This window comes from Elephas maximus, chromosome X (genome assembly GCF_024166365.1).
Source record: "Elephas maximus indicus isolate mEleMax1 chromosome X, mEleMax1 primary haplotype, whole genome shotgun sequence".
Lineage (NCBI taxonomy): Eukaryota > Metazoa > Chordata > Mammalia > Proboscidea > Elephantidae > Elephas > Elephas maximus.
In genome coordinates, this window is record NC_064846.1 from 136,853,689 (window position 1) to 136,873,225 (window position 19,537).

A 19,537-nucleotide genomic window follows, 5' to 3' on the forward strand; every position below is an offset into this window, starting at 1 on the left:
TTCAGGAGTCAGCTACAGCTGAAACTACATATACATTACTACACTTGACACCTCGAGGAGCCACACCCCGTCCTGTGCCCAGACACAGATCATCTCAGGGTCCCCACCAAGTCTCTCACCACTTCCAGAATTCAAACGAACTCCTCCTAGAAAGATGTTGCTGGAAAAAGCTTCCTTGTCCCAGACAGTAAGTTCTAGGCAAACATTCTTTATATCCTCGGGATACAGGCCACTGAACATGAAAGTGTGATTCCACTGAGGGTTAACACTCCTTTTTATAACCAGAGTTTTGTGCTTGGTGGCTTTGCTATCATCAGGGAGCAGGTAGCTGCAAAAGAAAAAAAACGAACAAAAACAGTGAATCCATCAGTGAAACAGCAGGCAGAAAATGGCAGCCTTGAGTAGCCATTTAAATTTTCCATAATTCCTAGTATGTGTGCCCAAGAGTGATATGTATATTTGATTTTCTCCTCCAGGTTCTTATATGCTGAAATCTGAATTTACTTGGTAGCATGGTTTATTATTTCTTTTAAGTGGGACAATAGTAAAATGCCTTCACTCTCCTTTCTAATCCTATTTTGGTCCTTTCCCACATTTGGAAATGAGAATACCTCTTGTGGTATTCGAATGCCCTGCCTCGTATCTTCTTAGCTCACCTCTGAGTTGACTTGCAGCCAGGATGGGCAGTTCCTGGCATGCTGACAGCTTCCCACCTCTAGTGTCTGTGTTTTTTTGTTTCTCCAATTAAGGACTGTCTACTACTCTGTCCTATAGGGTCGCTATGAGTAGGAATCAACTCAATGGCAGTGGGTTACTGTACTATGTGAGCCGACTCAGCTAATGTGCAGGGCAGCCTGGAATTACTGTGGATTTAAGACCCCAATGGTTAAGCACTCGGCTGCTAATTGAAAGGTTGGTGATTTGAACCCACCAGCGGCTCCATGAAAGAAAAGACCTGGTGATCTACTTCTGTAAAGATTACAGCCTAGGAAATTTTATGGGGCAGTTCTACTCTGTCCTATAAGGTTGCTATGAGTTGGAATCAACTCGACAGCACACAACAACAACAGAGGCAACCCTCAACCAACTAGTTTTAGAAATCAGTGGATGAATCCTCTGGCTTCCCTATCCCTTGGAGGGACAATTCTAAGTTGCATTTCACAAAGTCCCAAGTGGAACTGAGCTCCCATTGCCCACAGTGGTAACCTGCTCATTAACATAATTTTATCAGCTTTCTTCCTTTCCCTGTCCCATTTTCTCCATTCTTATTAGTACTTCCTGGGATATCTTCTCAAATAAAACACTTGTACCCAAACCTTTTCTGCTATAGTTAAAACACTGTACCAGGCCCTAGGTATGTTAAGAATATGACTTTGTGTCTTTGTTTGAATGAATGAAAGATATCTTCCCAGTCCTATTTCCTCTAATATCCAAATGGTCAGAAATCAAGAGGGATTTCCTTTTCGGATTGCCTAGAATGGGCAAGAATGGCCATTTAAAGGGCTGTGTTCCCTCAAGAATCTGTCCTGTGCTCCACAAAGTGAGAGTCCTGGAGCTTCCCCAAAGCACTCTCCAGTGTCTGTCTCCAGGGAGGATGCTCTGATCTCTCCACTTTTTACAATTTTCCCCAAGACAGCCAAGCACCAAGGATACAATGTACCAAATGAAAACAAAGCACAGTAAAAATACATTACACTTAGAAAATCATGCTTTCTCTCCCTTCAAGAAATGAAACACAACCTCATAGGAAACTGCTTGTCTTGAGGGTGAGACTGAGGGGCTGGAAACAGTAAAAACCAGAATAGGCAGTTCACCCAACACTCTTATTGTTTTAGATGGAAGAGCCAACATTTAAGAGTAGCTCAGTACATGTAGAATAAGCAGAACATAGAAGTCTTGCAGCCACACTGTCTCGTGGATCACAGCTCCTTTCATCTCTCATTAAGCATCATCTACCTCCTGGAGCCATGAAGGTTGGAAGGAACCCCTAAAACTATTGCCCTGATACAATCTTTAAACCTTAAACCAAAAATATCCCCTGAAGTCTTCTTAAAACCAAACAATAGTCTAGCTTAACTAGTAAAAAATGTCTGCCTTGAGCATTATGCTCTTTTAAGAACTATCTATATGGGATCAAAGTGACAATGGCAATTTGAAAGATTAGACAGGAACCTTAGGGGGCGGTGAATTGATGTTAACGCATGAGGAACAACTCAGAAAAGGAGAGTGAGTATGGTTGCACAACTCAAAGAACGTAATCAATGTCATTAAATCGTACATGTAGAACTGTTGTATTGGTGTATGTTTTGCTGTGTTTGTTCTCAACAATGACAACAAAATAAAATTATATATAAAAAAGCATCACTTAAAATGAGCTAAATCAAAATTACCCCTTCACAAAACTATCAGAAGTGCCTCCTGACTTCACCGCTGTCAAATTCTTTGCCTCTTTGATGAACACTTCTAGTACTCCTCCAGAGATCACAGATGACTCCTTCTTCTTTCCCTTTTTAAAGGCCTTCTTTCCTGCATTAGCCACCAGATGGGGAGAGAGAGAAAGAGAAAGCGAGACAGAAATAGACAGAGAGAGGTATCATGGGTTCCATTCGAAAACTTACAATGAAAATCTGTAAATATTTATTTAATTTGCTGGCTGATTCAGGCCTTTACATTATTGTATATTTTTTCATGTATTTATTTAAATGTTTTTACTCCATTGATTACTTCTGGATGGATCTTTCATTTGAGTTTGTTAAAAAAAAATTTTAAACTGTAAAAGCTCTCTTCTGGGTGATACCTTTTCACAGGGTATAAAATAATAGAAATGGAAAAAGACTCTGAGAGCTGCCTGGGCCACATCTCTGCTCTTAGTGAGAATAGCTACAATGAAAGCCACTCACAAGCTCCAAGATTTCGAAACAGAAAATTCCATAACCTCCTCCTTTGATATTTCAGTCTCGTATATTGTCAACTCCAGGGCCATCTCCAGAGGCTACTGTTCAAGCACAATTATATTTTGGGGGTGAGATAAAACTTTCCCACCCCACCTTCTTAGTCTGGTGGAATATGCTCAACATAAATAATAACCACCACTACTACCAGCAACTTTATTTAGTACTGTTTTAAACATTTTACATGCATGAACTTATTTCATCTTCACAACTTTCCTCTGAGGAAAACTAAACTGGGAGATAGTTACTTGTCCATGGTTCCATTGGAGAGGGTGTAGGAACTGATGGAAAATGAAGGGAAAGAGGGATTTACATGTTGACTCCATCTGGACTTTTCCTTTGTATTCTGTGTTCTAGGTCAACTCTTCTTCAAGATTTCATTAGTAGTTGTGGATGTCATAAATTAATACAGCTGCTTCCTACACACACCCCCGACATACCCACCCCTACCCCACACTGGGGAAGATCCTATGTCTCTGGGACTGTCAGGATACAAATCTCACCAATCATGACTGGTTTCTAAATGTGAACTTTGTCCTTTCCTTGCAAGACTCCTGCACCCATCCCCAGGCAGGGTATATACTTCTCAACTCTCCCCCAAAGACAGTGATACCATTTCATTGGTGTCATCTGGAAGTAATCTAGTCCAGCCAATCACTGAGTTCCTTTCCCATATAGGATGCCCTTGAGCAAAGTAATCGAGTTTTACTCTACCTTGAACTTGTCCTAGTGGAAGAATCAAGTTTTCCTCTGGGGGAATATAGCGTAAAACGACTGTCAGCTCTCCTTTGTACTGAAGGCCAATGTCAGGGGCAAACTCCACCTGGCCAAGGGGAGGCAGGCAAAAAGAAGGAGTAAGAATGCTTGGTTTATTATTTTGCAGCCCATGTTTTAATATATAGCATTTATTTGGTAGCTTAAGTGTGACAGTCCTTTCCCACTCAACTATGTTAGCTCTTATTGGTTCAACAGATGCTTTAGATATGAGGGGAAAAAAAGGCTAGAAAACTCTATGAAGGAATTAGCGTATAACTTTTAACATTAAAGTAAAAAGAATTTTAGAGGAGATACACGAAACACATTTAGTCAGTCAATGGATATTGAGTTCCTGTGAGATAGACAGTTTGTGGTATGATGCAGGAGTAAAGATGTCACTGAAAATAGCTCCAGAAGCTACTTCTTCCCCTCTGTCTTTGATGTCTCAAGGCCTTCCTATGTGAGCAAGAAGGGAAAAGCTTGGTTCACACTGGACTGCCAGACACTATTAAAAGTAATATTGACAGTTCACATCATCAAAATTCAATGTGAAATACTGGTTCATTCAAACATTGCTAGTGGGAAAGTAAAATGGTGCAGCCATGCTGGAAGACAGTCTAACAGTTTCTTGTAAAAGTAAACTTGTAATTACCACATACAACCCAGCAATTCCACTTTAGAGCATTTATCCTAGACAAATGAAAATTTATGTCCACACAAAAATCTATACGTGAATGCTTGTAGCAGCTTTACTCATAATATCCAAAAAGTGGAAACAACCCAGATGCTGCTCAATGAATGAATGGTTAAACAAACCGTGGTACATCTATACCATGGAATACTATTCAGCAATAAAAGAAATGGTCTATTGATGCATGCAACTTGGATGAATCCCAAGGGAATTCTGCCAAGCAAAAAAAGCCAATCTCAAAAGGTTACATACCATGGGATTCCATTTATGTAACGCTCTTGAAATGACAAAATTATAGAGATAACAGATTAGTGGTTGCTAAGAATCAGGGATGAGGGTAGAGGGAGAGGGGCAGGAAGGAGGTGGGTGTGGTTATAAAATGGCAACATGAAGGATCCTTGTGGTAATGGAACTGGTCTGTATCTCAACTGTAGTGGTGGATACACAAACCTACATAGGTGATACAATTGTACAGAACTTAAATGAACACACACACAAATGAGTACAAGTAAAACTGTGGAACAGAGAGATTAATCCAGATGATGACACATGAAGATGGGTTGGGAAGGTTAGTCTGGGTTGAGAAAGCAGCATGAGCGAAGTGAGGCAGCGACTGTGTACAATGAGTTTAGGGACTGGTAGGATGCCAAGTGTGATTAGGGGTGTGTGTGCAGAGAGGTAGTAGCAAAGAGGATGGAAACCAGGTGTCTATTCTGGATCCCCCAGAATACTCTAAGATGAGAATTTATGTCATAGTGATTTATTAGGAAGGGTAGTGGAGAAGTGGGACTACAGAGCAAAGGAGGCTCAACAAGGGTGTGATATCAAGCAAAGTTCCATGGACAGTAATTTTTGCTTAGCCCTGCAGGGTAGCTCTGGAGATAGGACAGATCCCACCTCAGAGTGTCCCAATCATAGGCAAGGAAGCAGGAGTGTTTATATCTCTTCACCTGTTAGTCATTGATCAAGGGCTCCATACCAACCCCTAACCTAACCTAACCTGCTGCCACCGAGTCAATTCTGACTCATAGCGACCCTATAGGACAGAGTAGAACTGTCCCATATGGTTTCCAAGGAGAGCCTGGTGGATTCGAACTGCCGACTTTTTGGTTAGCAGCTGTAGCTCTTACCCACTACGCCACCAGGGATTCCAATACCAACCCCTAAAACCCACTGCCGTCGAGTCGATTTCGACTCATAGCAACCCTATAGGACAGAGAAGAACTGCCCCATAGAGCTTCCAAGGAGTGCCTGGCGGATTCGAACTACTGACCTTTTGGTTAGCAGCTGTAGCACTTAACCACTACACCACCAGGGTTTCCAATACCAACCCCTAGGGGACTTAAATACCAGGCTCATCTGGCTTTCCATGCCCACAGACAAAGCTGGCTCCAGCAGCCTGAAGGCTCCCCTCCTATAAAGACTGTCAGGCGCTGGAAGCTGGTAGCAGAAGCTACGGGGAGCCATGTGTACATGAAAATTGGGACATGAGCAGAGCACTGACATCCAGGCCTGTACGGAAGACCAAGCCATATCAGGGGAGCTCTGAGCGCCTGGGTGAGGGTTAGGATTTATTCAAATAATAATAATAAAAAAAAAGCAGTAGGGAGTCATTGAGACTATCTGAGCAGGGCTCTCACGTAATGAGATGACGATGTTACCAAAACCCCAGTGCCGTTGAGTTGATTCCGACTCATAGCGACCCTATAGGACAGAGTAGAACTGCCCCATAGAGTTTCCAAGGAGTGCCTGGCGGATTCGAACTGCCGACCCTTTGGTTAGCAGCCGTAGCACTTAACCACTACGCCACCGGGGTTTCCATGATGATGTTAACTGTCGTTGAGGTGGCTCCTGACTCAGGGAGACCCCATGCACAACAGAACAAAACACTACCTGGCCCTGCACCATCCCCTGATCAGCTGTGGATCTGACTGTTGTGGTCCCTAGGGTTTTCATTGTCTGATTTTCGGAAGTATATTGCTTTTGTCCTAGTCTGTCGTAGGAAACCTGGTCAGCATCACAGCAACACGCAAGTTTCTACAGACAATCGGGTCGCTGAGCATGAGGTGCACTGGCCAGGAATGGGACCTGGGTCCCCCCATGGAAGGCACGAATTTTACTTACTGAACCATCACTGCCTCCCTTGTCTGATGATACCCACTGTCCTCTGTTTTCTGAAAAGAGAGTGATCCACTTTCCGTTGAAGTGAGAGACAGAGTTCCCAGTATAGTTACAGGTCTAAGGTGGGGTAATTAATTATGGGCAGAAGTCTGCCTAAACTGTCAAATAAAGAGAGAGCCTTTTCCCACAGGAGCTTACATTGACTCTCTGGCTCAAGGCAGAATAAGAGGTTTCCTTGGAAAATCACTTAAGCCTGCTGTTGATTTTCAAAGGTTCTTGTTTTTATAGTAGCACCTTCTGGGAATGCATGAAAGGCAATTGTTACTGACAAACCCTTCTTGTCTAACTACCTAACCTGCTTTTCATAAGGATGAGTTATAGCTAATCTATATATAATCTATAATCCCATTTCACACAGAAAAGTTCTACCATGAAACCTCTTTACAGTACATTTGGCATCTTGAGTTCTCTTTCTGCCTGCACTAACCTCCTCGCTGGCTTAGTGCTGTGAGATCCAGCAGAAACAAAAATATGTATCGAGTGCTTTCACTAACAGAGTCAATGAGGCACAATGTCTTTCCGGTATTTCTACCGCAAAAAGATGTCATAGTGTTTCCAGGTGCTTAAAGAGTGTTACGTAGTTCTGATCCCCCTGTAGCTCCCACTTCACCTACTTGACTGGATAATCAAAAAGAAACATCAAGTCTCCTGGAGCTGCTTGTATTCCGGCTATAACCAATGAAGTGACCATCGCATTGAAATGACTGAGACAGGAGACAGAAAGAAGCGATACTTGCCATAAAAAACCAAAAACCAAACCAGTTGCTGCCAAGTCAATTTCAACTCGTGGTGACCCCATGTGTGTCAGAGTGGAACTGTTCAATAGAGTTTTCAAGGCCGTGACCTTTCAGAAGCAGATTGCCAGGCCTGTCTTCCATGGCGCCTCTGGGTGAGTTTGAACTACCAACCTTTTGATTAGTAACCCACCTGTTTAACCATTTATGCCATGCAGGGACTGGCTAATAATAAACCACACAGAGCCCAGTTCAGCCTGAGGATGAGCCACTAATGAGGCAGGAAGTAGCCTATGGAGCAATGCCTTTGCACCTGTCCTCCCCACTTTTGGAAGCGTGGTACCTTTCCTCTCTACATGTCAGAGGAAACTTGACGGAGGAAGATGACATGGATCAGATATTGCCTTATAGTTCCCTGGAAGTAGACCCTGAGGTGATAAAGCCTGTGCAAGCGACTTATTAAGGGAGTGCGCCCAGGACAGACCAGTGAGGGAGTAGGAGAAGCAGGACAGGGAAAAGGAGGAAGTCAAGCAAGGGTGCAAACTCAGGCAAAGTTCCATGTAGGGTAGCTTCAGCCCAATCCCACAAGGGCATTCTGGAGTATAAGTAACGCTTCAGAATTTGTCCCACTCTGGGTAAGGGAGCTGGGATTTCATATTCCTCCATCTATCAGTTATTGTCTAAAGGTTGCCTCATGGGGGGTGGGTTGGGTATATAAACCCCCAGAAACTTCTGGTTCTTTGCCTACATGGGCAAAGAAACTACAGTAGCCTAAGGGCAGGCTTCCAAAGAGACTCTGGAGGGGGTCGTTGGATGCAACACTCCTCACAGACACGGTAAAAGGAATTGGAGGGAATCTGGCAGAGCACGGAAAGTGTCCCTCATAAACACTGAATACGATCAGAACTTTTCTACATTTGGCAGGCCCAGAGACATCCAGAGATGCTTTCCCTTCATAACAGAAAGTAAAGTACCCAACAGAAATGTGGTGATTATGGTGGAAAGTTGTTGGCCTCTAAGCACAGAAAATGCCTGGGAGAACTTAGATATCAGCCCAGCACAAGTCCTTCAACCATTTCCAGGAAACTGACTGGATAGATGCTACTTTTCCCTCCCAACAGGTTTCCAAAGAGCCCTTTTGTGCTTTAATGTTAACTTCATGACAGACAAATTAATGTTATGTGCTAAGATGCATGTTACATATTCTCCATCTATGTCATGCATCATATGATATTTCGGGAATTTTCTAACAATGATGCTATCATGTTCATCCATCATACACTATAGGAAGCAACTGATAGGAGATTGGTAAATCATATTAAGTGCTATTCTTTGTGCTAAGGCTTTTTATTTGATTCTAAGAGACTTAATACTGCAATGATGAAATATTTCTCATTTAATGTCAGTGGAATAATATGTTATTGTGGGCTGATTTATTTTTAATATTGTACTTACCATGTCTATCATATTTACACTAGTCATGAGCTTATGGTTATCTTAATTTTAAGGATTTTTATTGTCCATTTTACCCACAGTCCAAATATACCTCAATAAAGGTTTTGCATGAGTTATTTACACCAAGTTGGGGGTCAACAGTGACAAAACACCATCACCAAGACTGAGTCTCAGCCTCCTCTTATATAAAATGGAGATAATATAATACTTACCTCACAGTGTTGTTGTAACAATTAAATAAAATTACAATGATGCTGCTGATGACAGTATGGGAGACATTGTTTTTGCTGCCCAGTATCCACTCACTATTCCTTTGGTACTACTGTACCTGGATTTCCTTTGGTATAATCCCACCTTCAGCACTAAAGTATGTTCTGATTATTTTAAGCCAGCCAATGTATCTCACCCCTCTGACCACAGAAATTAGTTTAGGATGGGCAAATAATCTAACTAAAATTAGTAGAGCCAGACCCAAGGCATTGGTTTGACTGTTGAAGGAGGAGGAACTCTCTCCTCTCCTGGACAGTCTGGTGCAAGGATGAGAATCTCGTGGTCGCTGTAGCCATTAGTGCCCAAGAGGACCACGTCTGAAGCTAGTGGTGGAGGTCCATACTGTGGATCCTGAAAATGAAGCCAACACAGAGGAGAAGAGAAACCAAGAGACTCCAGGGTCTTGATATGATTTGAGCATTTGGATCATGCCATGTCTAATTACCACTGGCCAATATTTTCCCTGTGATTTTTGAGCAATATGATCTGGAGTTTCTATCACTTGCAACACAAGGGCTCCTAAAACCAAACAAAACAAAACAAAAACAAACAAACAAACAAAAAACCCCATTGCCTTTGAGTCAATTCCGACTACTAACAGCCCTATAGGACAGAGTAGAACTGCCCCATAGGATTTCCAGGGAGTGGCTAGTGGATTCGAACTGCTGGCCTTTTGGTTAGCATCTGAGCTCTTAACCACTATGCCACTAAGTAACACCAAAAGCAAACCTGTTGCCGTTGAGTTGATTCCAACTCATAGCGACTCTATAGGACAGAGTAGAACTGCCCCATAGGGTTTCCAAGGCTGTAAATCTTTATGGAATCAGGCTGCTACATCTTTCTCCCGAGGGGCAGCTAGTGGGTTCAAACCTCAGACCTTCAGTTAGTAGCTGAGCGCTTAATCACTGTGCCACGAGGGCTCCTTAACACAAAGAATTGCTAGCATTTTTTGAGAGCTTACAATGTGCCTGATACAATGCTGAGAGTCTCATATAGAATACTTCTTTAAGCCCTGTAAACTATGTGCAATTATTATGTTACAAATGAGGAGACCAAGGTCCAAGATCGCACAGGCAAGTAATTCGTAAAGCCAGGATTGAACCCAGAAAGTCTGACATGAGTCCACCATCAGTAATCATATTTTGCCTCTTTATATAAAAAGAACAAATTTTGTTTGCATTAACATGACATTTTTTCCACCACACTTTTACTTTAAAAAAATTACTGTAAATATAAAGAGACTCCAGTTGCATAGAGTGAACCCAAGGCACTGTTGGTCTAGATTAGAGCATGTTAAAAGAGCATTCACATTTATTCTTTTGCTAAAGCCAGTCAAGGGTTATGTTAAACCATTTATTTTGTTCAAGGCAAAATAATAAGCAGAAACAAAGACATTCCTGAGGAATAAAAGAAATTACAGGGCTTGCATTATACAATCTATATTGATGAAGTATCTCCAAAAGGAGGGGCTTAGAACACTTACTATAATGTTATTCCAAAATTTGCTGCACTAATCTTTGCAAGTATTCAGATTCTTTAGGTCTATGACATCAATTTTGCTCATAACCTGTCTCATCGTGTAACTGTTTGATTGATCCGGAAGCATTTCCTACCTTAGGCTGTAATGCAAACCACTCATCACTTGGATTTTCAAAGTTCCATGAATCAAAAGGAATCTCCACTTCCCCGAGGAAGCTGTTACGTCCAAATCGATCATAGTGCCAGACTGAGAGCTGCAAAGTTCTTGTTTCCAACTGAGTGTGGCTGATAGTGTACTGCAAATGAGAGTTACAACATTACACTTCACAAGGAGGGCTCTGTCCAATGCCAGGATAGGTTGGAATTTACTTCCACCAGCTTTCAGATCATATTCATCAGTAATAGGAATTTTTTTTAAAACGCAAAGAAAATACTTTCTTTTTTGTTTCCCCTACAACTAAGGATCTATTCCATATAGTCATTTTGTGCCAGACCTAGCACTGAAAGATATATAAACAAATTACCTGGGTGGAGGGGGGGAGGTGGTGGTGATAAACTCTAGATATTGAGTAAAAAGTGTTAGGTGATAAAGCTTGTCCTTGTTTCAGTTTCATCTGTTTTTCAATTGCCTTCAATAGTTATTTTGTCAACATATACTTTGTAAGCTCAAGGTTTAACATATCAATTCTCCACCTCCTCTGTCTTACCTTATTCGTAATAAGAACCCAAAAGCCCAGAAAAGTATTGGTAGTGAGAAATCTGCAAACACCAAATCCATAATATCTTTAAGTACAGAGGTGGAAATATGTGTGTGTAGATGGAGCAGAAAGAAGATATTGCTGGGATAGCTATTCCCTTTCTAGTAGAACATTATCCAGGGCCAACATGCTTGCATAGTCTCAAACCTCCAGTTTGTTCTATGCAACCATCACCAGGAATGTACTTCAGGCTGAAGATTCCTGATCATGGATTTGTGTCTATACCTGTCCTTGCTCTTCTTGACATGATTAACCTTGGCTCCCTGCTTCCTGAATTTGCCCTGTCACTCTGTTTATCTGTTCTGCTTGGTCTCATCTTTGCTATTCTGTGATGCTCAGAAAATACCTGCATTTTTTCATTCTCCGTTTTATCTGTTTTGATATCAGTTCCTACTTCCATGAATGCCCCCACCCACACATGCAGGCACATGGCTTTCTGTCCTCACCAACTTCCTGCTATGGTAGACTCTGACTCTCTCATTCTGGAACAAAATGCAAAACTGAATCCATTATCACTGAGTTGATTCTGACTCATGGTGATTACATGTGCTACAGAATAGAATGGCTCAGCAGCAGATCTCCAGGCCTTTCTTCCATAGCACCACTGGGTGGGTTTGAACTACCAACCTTTAGGTTAGTAGTTGAGCACAAATCATTGGCATCACCCAGGGGCCTTATCACTCTGGCACAAGGTTCATAAATTTCCCTGGGATTGGCAATAACTTTTACATACCAGCTCCCCAGATCATTCTTAGCAGGCCAGTTTGGCCCAGGGCGTGAGAAGGGGTTGTTACATGGAAGCCCACTGGTAAAAGTAATTTCATTTAGGATTGGAGCTTGGGTCATGTTTTATCTAGGCCACTTTCTCTGAGATTTCTCAAATTCAACCCTGCATCACCACTATTCATTAACCACACACCTAAATTTAGCCAAATTCTGAAACCCTAACAAGAAACAGTATATATCCATGCTGTGTTAACAGAACAATGAGCATGTACAAGGTGACCCACTAAGTTAGTGTCAAAACTGTGACAAACGTCTTTCACGGGAACTAGAGAAAGGCCAGTTTTCCCAAGGGTAACACATACTTTTTGACAAGATGTATTAGCCCAGATGTAATTTTGTTGGCTCATCTCTACTTAAGGTACAACTTCAGCAGCAGCAGAAAAATAACAGAGTAAGAGTGGTTTGTATTTTTTCCTTTCCAAGCACTATTAAGAAAACCAATGCCATTATAATAATTTATTCAAAGTCTACAGTTTTCTACTGCATATACAAGCTTCGACATGCAAATAAAAGATTCTCTCTAGTTGCTTTAAAAAAAATGAGGTTGTGAACTACATCACATGCTTGGCATGGGTTACTATGAGAGAGTATTTACCTTTAGTGTTTCATTGAATTCTGGATTAGTGCCTGTTCTGATTTTGGTCTTGCGCTTATTGTTTCGGGACTTGTCAGGAAGAAGGTATGACTTGACATAACTGTAGATGATAAAAGAAGAAACTATTCGCAAACATTTACTTTGCAAGAAATGCTAAAAGCCTTCAATGAATAAAAGAGGTAAAGGCAATATATAGGTTAGTAACAGTAAGTTTTTTTTTACTGGGTTTTTAAGTATAAGAGACAGGGCCAAAGAGAATATAGTCTACATAACAGTGCTTTAAATATAACTCTGGGCCTTCTATAAGAGAGAAGCGGTAAAGAGAGCTGGTTCTGGAGTCAAGCCAACTGGGTTCAAATCACTCCATGACTCACTTGTTTTAGTGGCCTCAAGGTTTATTCCACTCTGTGCCTCAATTTACTCATCTGTAAAACAGGGTTAATAACAGTGTCTAACCCATGGGGTTGTGAGGATTAGATTAATTTAATAAATTAGTTGATACATGCAAAGAGCTGACATACTGTACATATTCAATAAATGTAATCTATTATCATTATCAATTGCCTCACAAAATTTTCCAGAGTTATATTCCTCTACATTCCTAATCCTAGCTTCTCATGTCAGGGAGAGGGGTCAATGGTAATGGGTGAATGAAGGAAAATAGTGAGAAAGAATAGAAAATAACAACCTACCCAATTCTACTGAAGATCTTGCTTTGAGCTATCCCAGCAGCCCCTTGGATCAGGGGCATCATGGTGGAGTTAGAAATGTACAAGATGCTACTACAGGTCTGAAACACATCTGCTAGGGCTTTAGATTACCCCTTTCAATGCTAGTCTAAATGGTTGTATAGATTCTGAAGCCCTCTTAAATGTAGGTAGGAAGGCAGATGGCCCAATTTGTAGTCATAATCCTTTCATCTGTCTATCTTAGGACATTTGGGACCAGTTTCACTGGGTTGGTTATTGGATATGGATCAACTACTGTGCAGAAAAGAGTTAACATGGCAGGGGAGGCTGATATTCTTTTAAAGACCTGCTTGCAAGGTTGGCCCTTGGCTGATGTCTGGGAACTTGAATTTTGGGAGAGTTACTAACATTTCCAGAATTGATAAAAGTGGCTCATTGTGTATAAACTCTACCCACCCCCCTTCATTATATAACAATTCCAATCTGATTTATGCTGAATACGTGGTTTCCTTCTGGAGGTCAGGAATTTTGGTGTGTGCCAGGCAGAGGCTGCCTATATAATAAGCAGCCCCCAGTAGAAAACCCTGGGTGCTGAGTCTTTAATGAGCTTCCCTGGTAGGCAATTTCACTTGCATTGTCATAACCCGTTATTGTATGAATTAAGCACATCCTGTGTGACTCTATTGGAAGCCCTTGGAAGCTTATGTCTGGTTTCCCCCCAGAATTTGCCCATGCACCTTTTTCCTTTGCTGATTTCAGCTATATGTGGTCCTGTGAGTCCTCCTAGTGAACCATTGAACCTGGGGGTGGTCTTGGGGGACCTTCAACACATTTATATATTTAGCTCCCCTCCAATGTGCCATGGTGCATACCTGCCCTGCCAGGCTGATCCCTGGAATCCTGAGAGCCTCATAATTGCTCTTTTGAGTTGTTCTACTGGGATAATAGCTTGGTACTTTTCTGTGGCAGATTTCCCACAGCAAGAGTTAACAGGATATTCTTGTATATCCTGGGATGCACCAAGAAGTCAGCCTTCTAACTCAAAAAGCTAGCTCCATGTAAACTACAAATATGTCAGTCCTGAATCACAATGAGTAACAAAAATCAGGTAACCCCAGACACAACCATTATGTATGCATTTTGGTGAATATTTAGAAGTGTGGCACAGGAGGAGAGCGACAATCTGCTGAGAAGGATTTGAATGTTAAGACTCTTCTGAAAAAGAAACATATATACAGACAAAACAGAATAATAGTAATTGAAATAGTCCGAGGAACATGCTATGTGCTTACGCATCTGTCCTCTGTTTCTTTTCATCTCCTATGGCCAGATTTCTGCAATTCTTCACAAAAATGTAGAGCCCGCCAGTTTTGTAGCAGTAGCTGATGTGGAGAAGGATTTCACCACTGACCTTCACATTGCCATAGTCTCCTGTCTCACTGTAAACACTCATCATGCTGTTAAGGCTGGTCTGGAATAAATGAGATAAAAAGAGGTGTCCAGTGTTCTAATGATCGCTTCATAGAACCCACCCCCCTTCATTATATAATAATTCCTTTGTCTTTATAATGAGCAGGGGAGTATAGGGTGAGGGAAGAAAGCAGAAGTTGATGCTTGTTTTGTTGGTTTGGTATAAAATCCAAGTTTGAGAAAAGACAACAGATCTAGACCCTTGGTAAGGAAGGCATGAAACTTGCTGAGAGCAGAAGCATTTCTTTTGAGGTTAGTGAATACCCTTTGTTTATTCACCTTTTCTAATGAGTACAGGCTTATTGAGGCATTTCCAATCTTACTCCTCATTCCCATCCCTATAGCTTTCTCCTTTTTTATTGATAGACTCAAAGCTGATCTACTTCAAGTTCTAGAAAACATTGATCAGGGTAAGGAAAAGCTCACATCATATTCAGTTCTAGCAGGAGTCACATCTTTCCTCCCTGACACCCACAGACAGCATCCTATCAGTCTCAGGGGGCCACGGCTGCAACTTGAACAAGGGCATGCCAGGAGAATATCTTATACTCACAGCTACTGTGATTCTCCAGCTAAGCAGCTGTGTGGGCCCCATGGGTAGTCTAAGAGGATAGCTATGTAAACCTCTGTAAAATAACAACTCACAAAATAAAACACTAAACAATAAAATGACACACTAACCAATAAATAAAATAAAAATTTTCAAAAACCAGTCCAAATCTCTCAGAATGAATGAGGTTTCTGATGAAGCACTAATGACATGGAACATATTTTGAATTAAATGTTACAAAATTATTCTTTAGTGCCAGAAGTAAAACCCTGTATCTTAGCAACATAACCGTCACCTAGAAAGCTTTCATGAAAGATCCAGTAGTTTCAAAACCCCTCTTCTGGAATCACTACAGTGAGTGAGTGAGTACAAAGGGAACTTAGACTTTCCACTTTTTTTTATAGTTGTAAAAATACGTATAACACAAAATTTGCCCATTCAACACTTTTCAGGTTTACAATTTAATAATATCAACTATATTAATCATGTTGTTCAGCTACCAAATTTCCCATCATCATAAACAAATACTGCTTCCCAAACACTGGCTCTCCCTTTCCCCCTCACTCATACCGGCCGGTAATCACTAATAAGCTTTGACCTTTATATTTGTGTGTTCTTGTTATTTCACATAAGAGAGATTATACAATATTTGTCCTTTTGTGATTGATGTATATTCACTGAACCTAAGGTTTTCAAGGTTCATTAATGTTGTAGCGTGGATAAGGACTTCGTTTCTCTTTATGGCTAAGTAGTATTCCATTGTACGTATGTACCACATTTTGTTTATCCATTCATCTGTTTATGGACACTTAGGTTGTTTCCACCTTTTGGCTATTGTGAATAGTACTGCAATGAGCACCGGTGTATGTCTTAATTATCTAGTGTTGCTATAACAGAAATACAGCAAGTGAGTGACTTTAACAAACAGAAATTTATTTTCTCACAGTTTAGGAGGCTAGAAGTCCAAATTTAGGGCATTGGCTCTAGGAGAAAACTTTCTGTCTCTGTTGGCTCTGGGGGAAGGTCCTGGATCTTCAGCTTCTTTCCTGGTTCCTTGAAGATCTCCTTTGGCTTACAGTCAATCTTCCCCCATCCCTGCTTCTTTCCCTTGCTTGTTTAATCTCTTTTATATTTGAAAAGAGATTGACTTAAAACACACCCTACACTAATCTGGTCTCATTAACATAACACAATCCATTTAACCACAGGCATAGAGGTTTTTTTTTTTTTATAGAGGTTAGGATTTACTACACATATTTTTTGGTGAACACAATTCAATCCATAACATTGTACATGTGTCTTTCTGTTTTTCATAATTTTAATTTTTTTTTGCAAAAGCCATTATGATTTTCCAATTGCTCAGAATAGAGACTGATGAAAGAGCAGCATTTGGATGATGTGGCGAGTATCTCTTCTAAGCCTGAGTCATGGCAGGAGAATCAAGAGTGACCTAATTTGTCTTTCCTATTCCTAAAGCAAAGCAACAGAATTTTAGTGCTAGCAGATGGCTTCGAGCAGTGTTTCTCAAATTTTAATTGCATATAAATCACCCGGGGAGCTTGTTAAAATGAAGATTTTCATTAATGCAGTCTGGGTCAGGGTCTCAGATTCTGCTTTTCTAAAAAATTCCCAGATCCACAGTTCCCAAACTGTGTGTCAAGGCACCGCAGAGCACCACAGGATATTTTAAACTTTTGAGTGAAACACAGATATCAAGCAAACTACCAGCTAGTAGTTCACAGTGTCATAAGATTGCACTTCATTCTTTTCAGTGAAGCCCTAGCTATGTGAAGCTGAGTTTTTGGCAGGCACTGTGACAAAAAGTATTGCATGGAAATCACTGGGGAACAGGAAATGAGGGTGGTGATGCCCAATCATATCCCAAGGCTTGAGATGTTGTATAGTGTCCAACAGGTACACACCTGCCATTAGTAAGTAATAGAAATTATTTAAGAATGGAAAAAAATACTATGTTTCTTTCAATTTACATATACACCCACTCTTCACTTATCAACATGGTTAGGTTCCAAAGACCTGGTCATTATGTGAAAACCGGCGTTATGCAAAAATGGCGAATGATCACATCAGATCACAAAATGGAGGATGACTACATCATTACATAGCCGCCAAACTACATCATTACATAACTGCCAAATCACATCACTGCATAACTGCCAAATTACATCAGTACATAACTGCCAAACCACTGAGAATCATGATCCAGCCAAACTGACACATTACCTTAACTATCACAGCCAGCGTTACTCTCACCTCACACCTTGGTGTTCGTTATTGCCAGATGTACATTAATGTGCAAAATAGTCAGATAGTAGATATTTTACTATTGTAAGTGTGAAACATCAGATAATGAGATAGTTGATAAGTAAGGAGCAGGTATATATTTTTTTCAAATGGCTATTAAATTGTTAGGATATTAAGTTGTTCGGACCTAACAACTTAGTAAATGGACCATTAGGTGTCACTTTTGGCCCAGGAGCTCCACGAGAGAACTACTGAGACACAAAGGTGCTGTAAAACAAGTATAGTTTAGAGACTGTGTTCCAGGTGATGCAATGTTGCTGGTCATGGACCATGCTTTGAGTATCAAGGGTTTTGAGACTGTGGCCCAACCCCCTCATGTTACACATGAGTAAATTCTGGCTTATAGAAACTGTCGGCAGTGCCTAGAGTTAAACCAAGATCTCCATATTTCTACTCTGAGGAGCTCCCCACCATACCTCACTGCCTCCTTGTATCATTGACTTGTGTCTACCCCACATCCTTTTGTAGCCACATCCCTGAAGAGGGCCCTCTGTAAGCTGCAGGCCCCTATGAACAGAAGGAAATTTAGATGCTTATGGCAGTTTTGCTACTAACCAAACTTTATGCTCTTAACCAATCCGAGGCTGTGATTTAAAATAGAGATGTTTATCCTATTACCTTGATAACAGTAAATCATTTTGGACCATGTGTCTTCTGACTGGTGCACAGATTCTAATGTTTAATGAATGTTCTCTTTTTGGAATACTTAGATTCTGATAGTCTCATTAATCTTTTTTTATACAAAAAAATTTAGAGCAATTTTATTATTCATAACAGCCCCAAACTGGAATCAGCCCAAATATCCATCAACAGGTAAGCAAATTTTGATGTTTTCATGCAATGGAATAAAACCAAAAAACCAAATCCAGTTGCCATTTGATTCTGACTCATGGTGACCTCATGTGCAGAGTAGTTTTCAAGGCTTTGACCTTTTGACAGGAGATTGCCAGACCTTTCCTCTAAGGTGCCTCTCGGTGGGTTCAAAGAGCCAGTCTTTCCACTGAGTGTTGAACCATTTGCTCCACCCAGGGACTCTTATACAATGGGATGCTATTGTTGATGTTAGTCGTTGCTGAGTCGATTATGACTCATGGAAACCCCATGTCTCATTAATCTTTTAAAGGAGAACCTCTGGTTAGTGGTATACAAATCAGAAAAAGCCAAATGCTGGAAGAATTGCCCATATAATCATATTTCTCAAACTATAAAACTCATGAAACGTGGTTGGACAAAAGGAGAAGAAAAGCTTGAAAACTCACAGTGTCTGAGTCTGCATCAGGCACATGTAGGTAGGTCCACTTCCTGTCAGAGGCTGCTTGAGAATTCTTTAAGAAAGTTGCCCAAATGTCAAAAGAAAGAGGACATTAGAGAAACAGATAGACATTAGAGAAACAGATAGAAATTAGAGAACCATAGAAAAAGACTTACAGGCACAGAGATGGATACAAGGACACAGGGACACCTAAAGCCTTCCTCAAGGAAGGCCTTGATGTGAAAGTAGGAGTACCACCTTATTCTGTTGGCAGTGGGAAGCTATGGATGGTTTTTAGAAGGAGAGAAACTTCACCGGGTATGTGTGTTAGGAAGGTGACTGACAGCAGTGTGGGGATGATTGGGATGTTGACAGAATGGTGGCAGGGAACTTTTTCATCAGAGATTTGAAATAGTTCATAGGCTTGAGATGACGAGGGCCTGTACTAGAGAATGAAGAGATTTTAAAACCTGGGCTAGGATTGTGGAGAGAGAAGGAAGGAATCAGGAGCCTTAGCAAAAGCCCACACTAAATGAAACTGAAAAGAATGCTGGGGCAAAGGGCGAACAGGAGCCTGTAAGGACTTTGAACTCACTAT

At 41.0% G+C, this 19,537-nt stretch overlaps 1 protein-coding gene across 6 annotated transcripts in view; it reads right to left on the reverse strand.

Annotated features, from left to right (window-relative positions):
* The window catches only part of SYTL5 (synaptotagmin like 5), a 640,677-nt gene that overhangs the window by 4,699 nt on the left and 616,441 nt on the right, over window positions 1–19,537 (reverse strand). For 5 of the 6 annotated variants that reach the window (XM_049873446.1, XM_049873447.1, XM_049873445.1 and 2 more), the window contains 7 exons: window positions 18,947–19,012; window positions 14,638–14,816; window positions 12,657–12,756; window positions 10,652–10,813; window positions 3,666–3,774; window positions 2,391–2,526; window positions 120–328 (listed from right to left, as the gene is read on the reverse strand). In XM_049873446.1, coding sequence (XP_049729403.1) covers window positions 120–328; window positions 2,391–2,526; window positions 3,666–3,774; window positions 10,652–10,813; window positions 12,657–12,756; window positions 14,638–14,816; window positions 18,947–19,012 — 961 coding nt within the window. The remainder of the gene's footprint in view (window positions 1–119; window positions 329–2,390; window positions 2,527–3,665; window positions 3,775–10,651; window positions 10,814–12,656; window positions 12,757–14,637; window positions 14,817–18,946; window positions 19,013–19,537) is intronic. The other variant, XM_049873450.1, reaches the window with a different exon arrangement.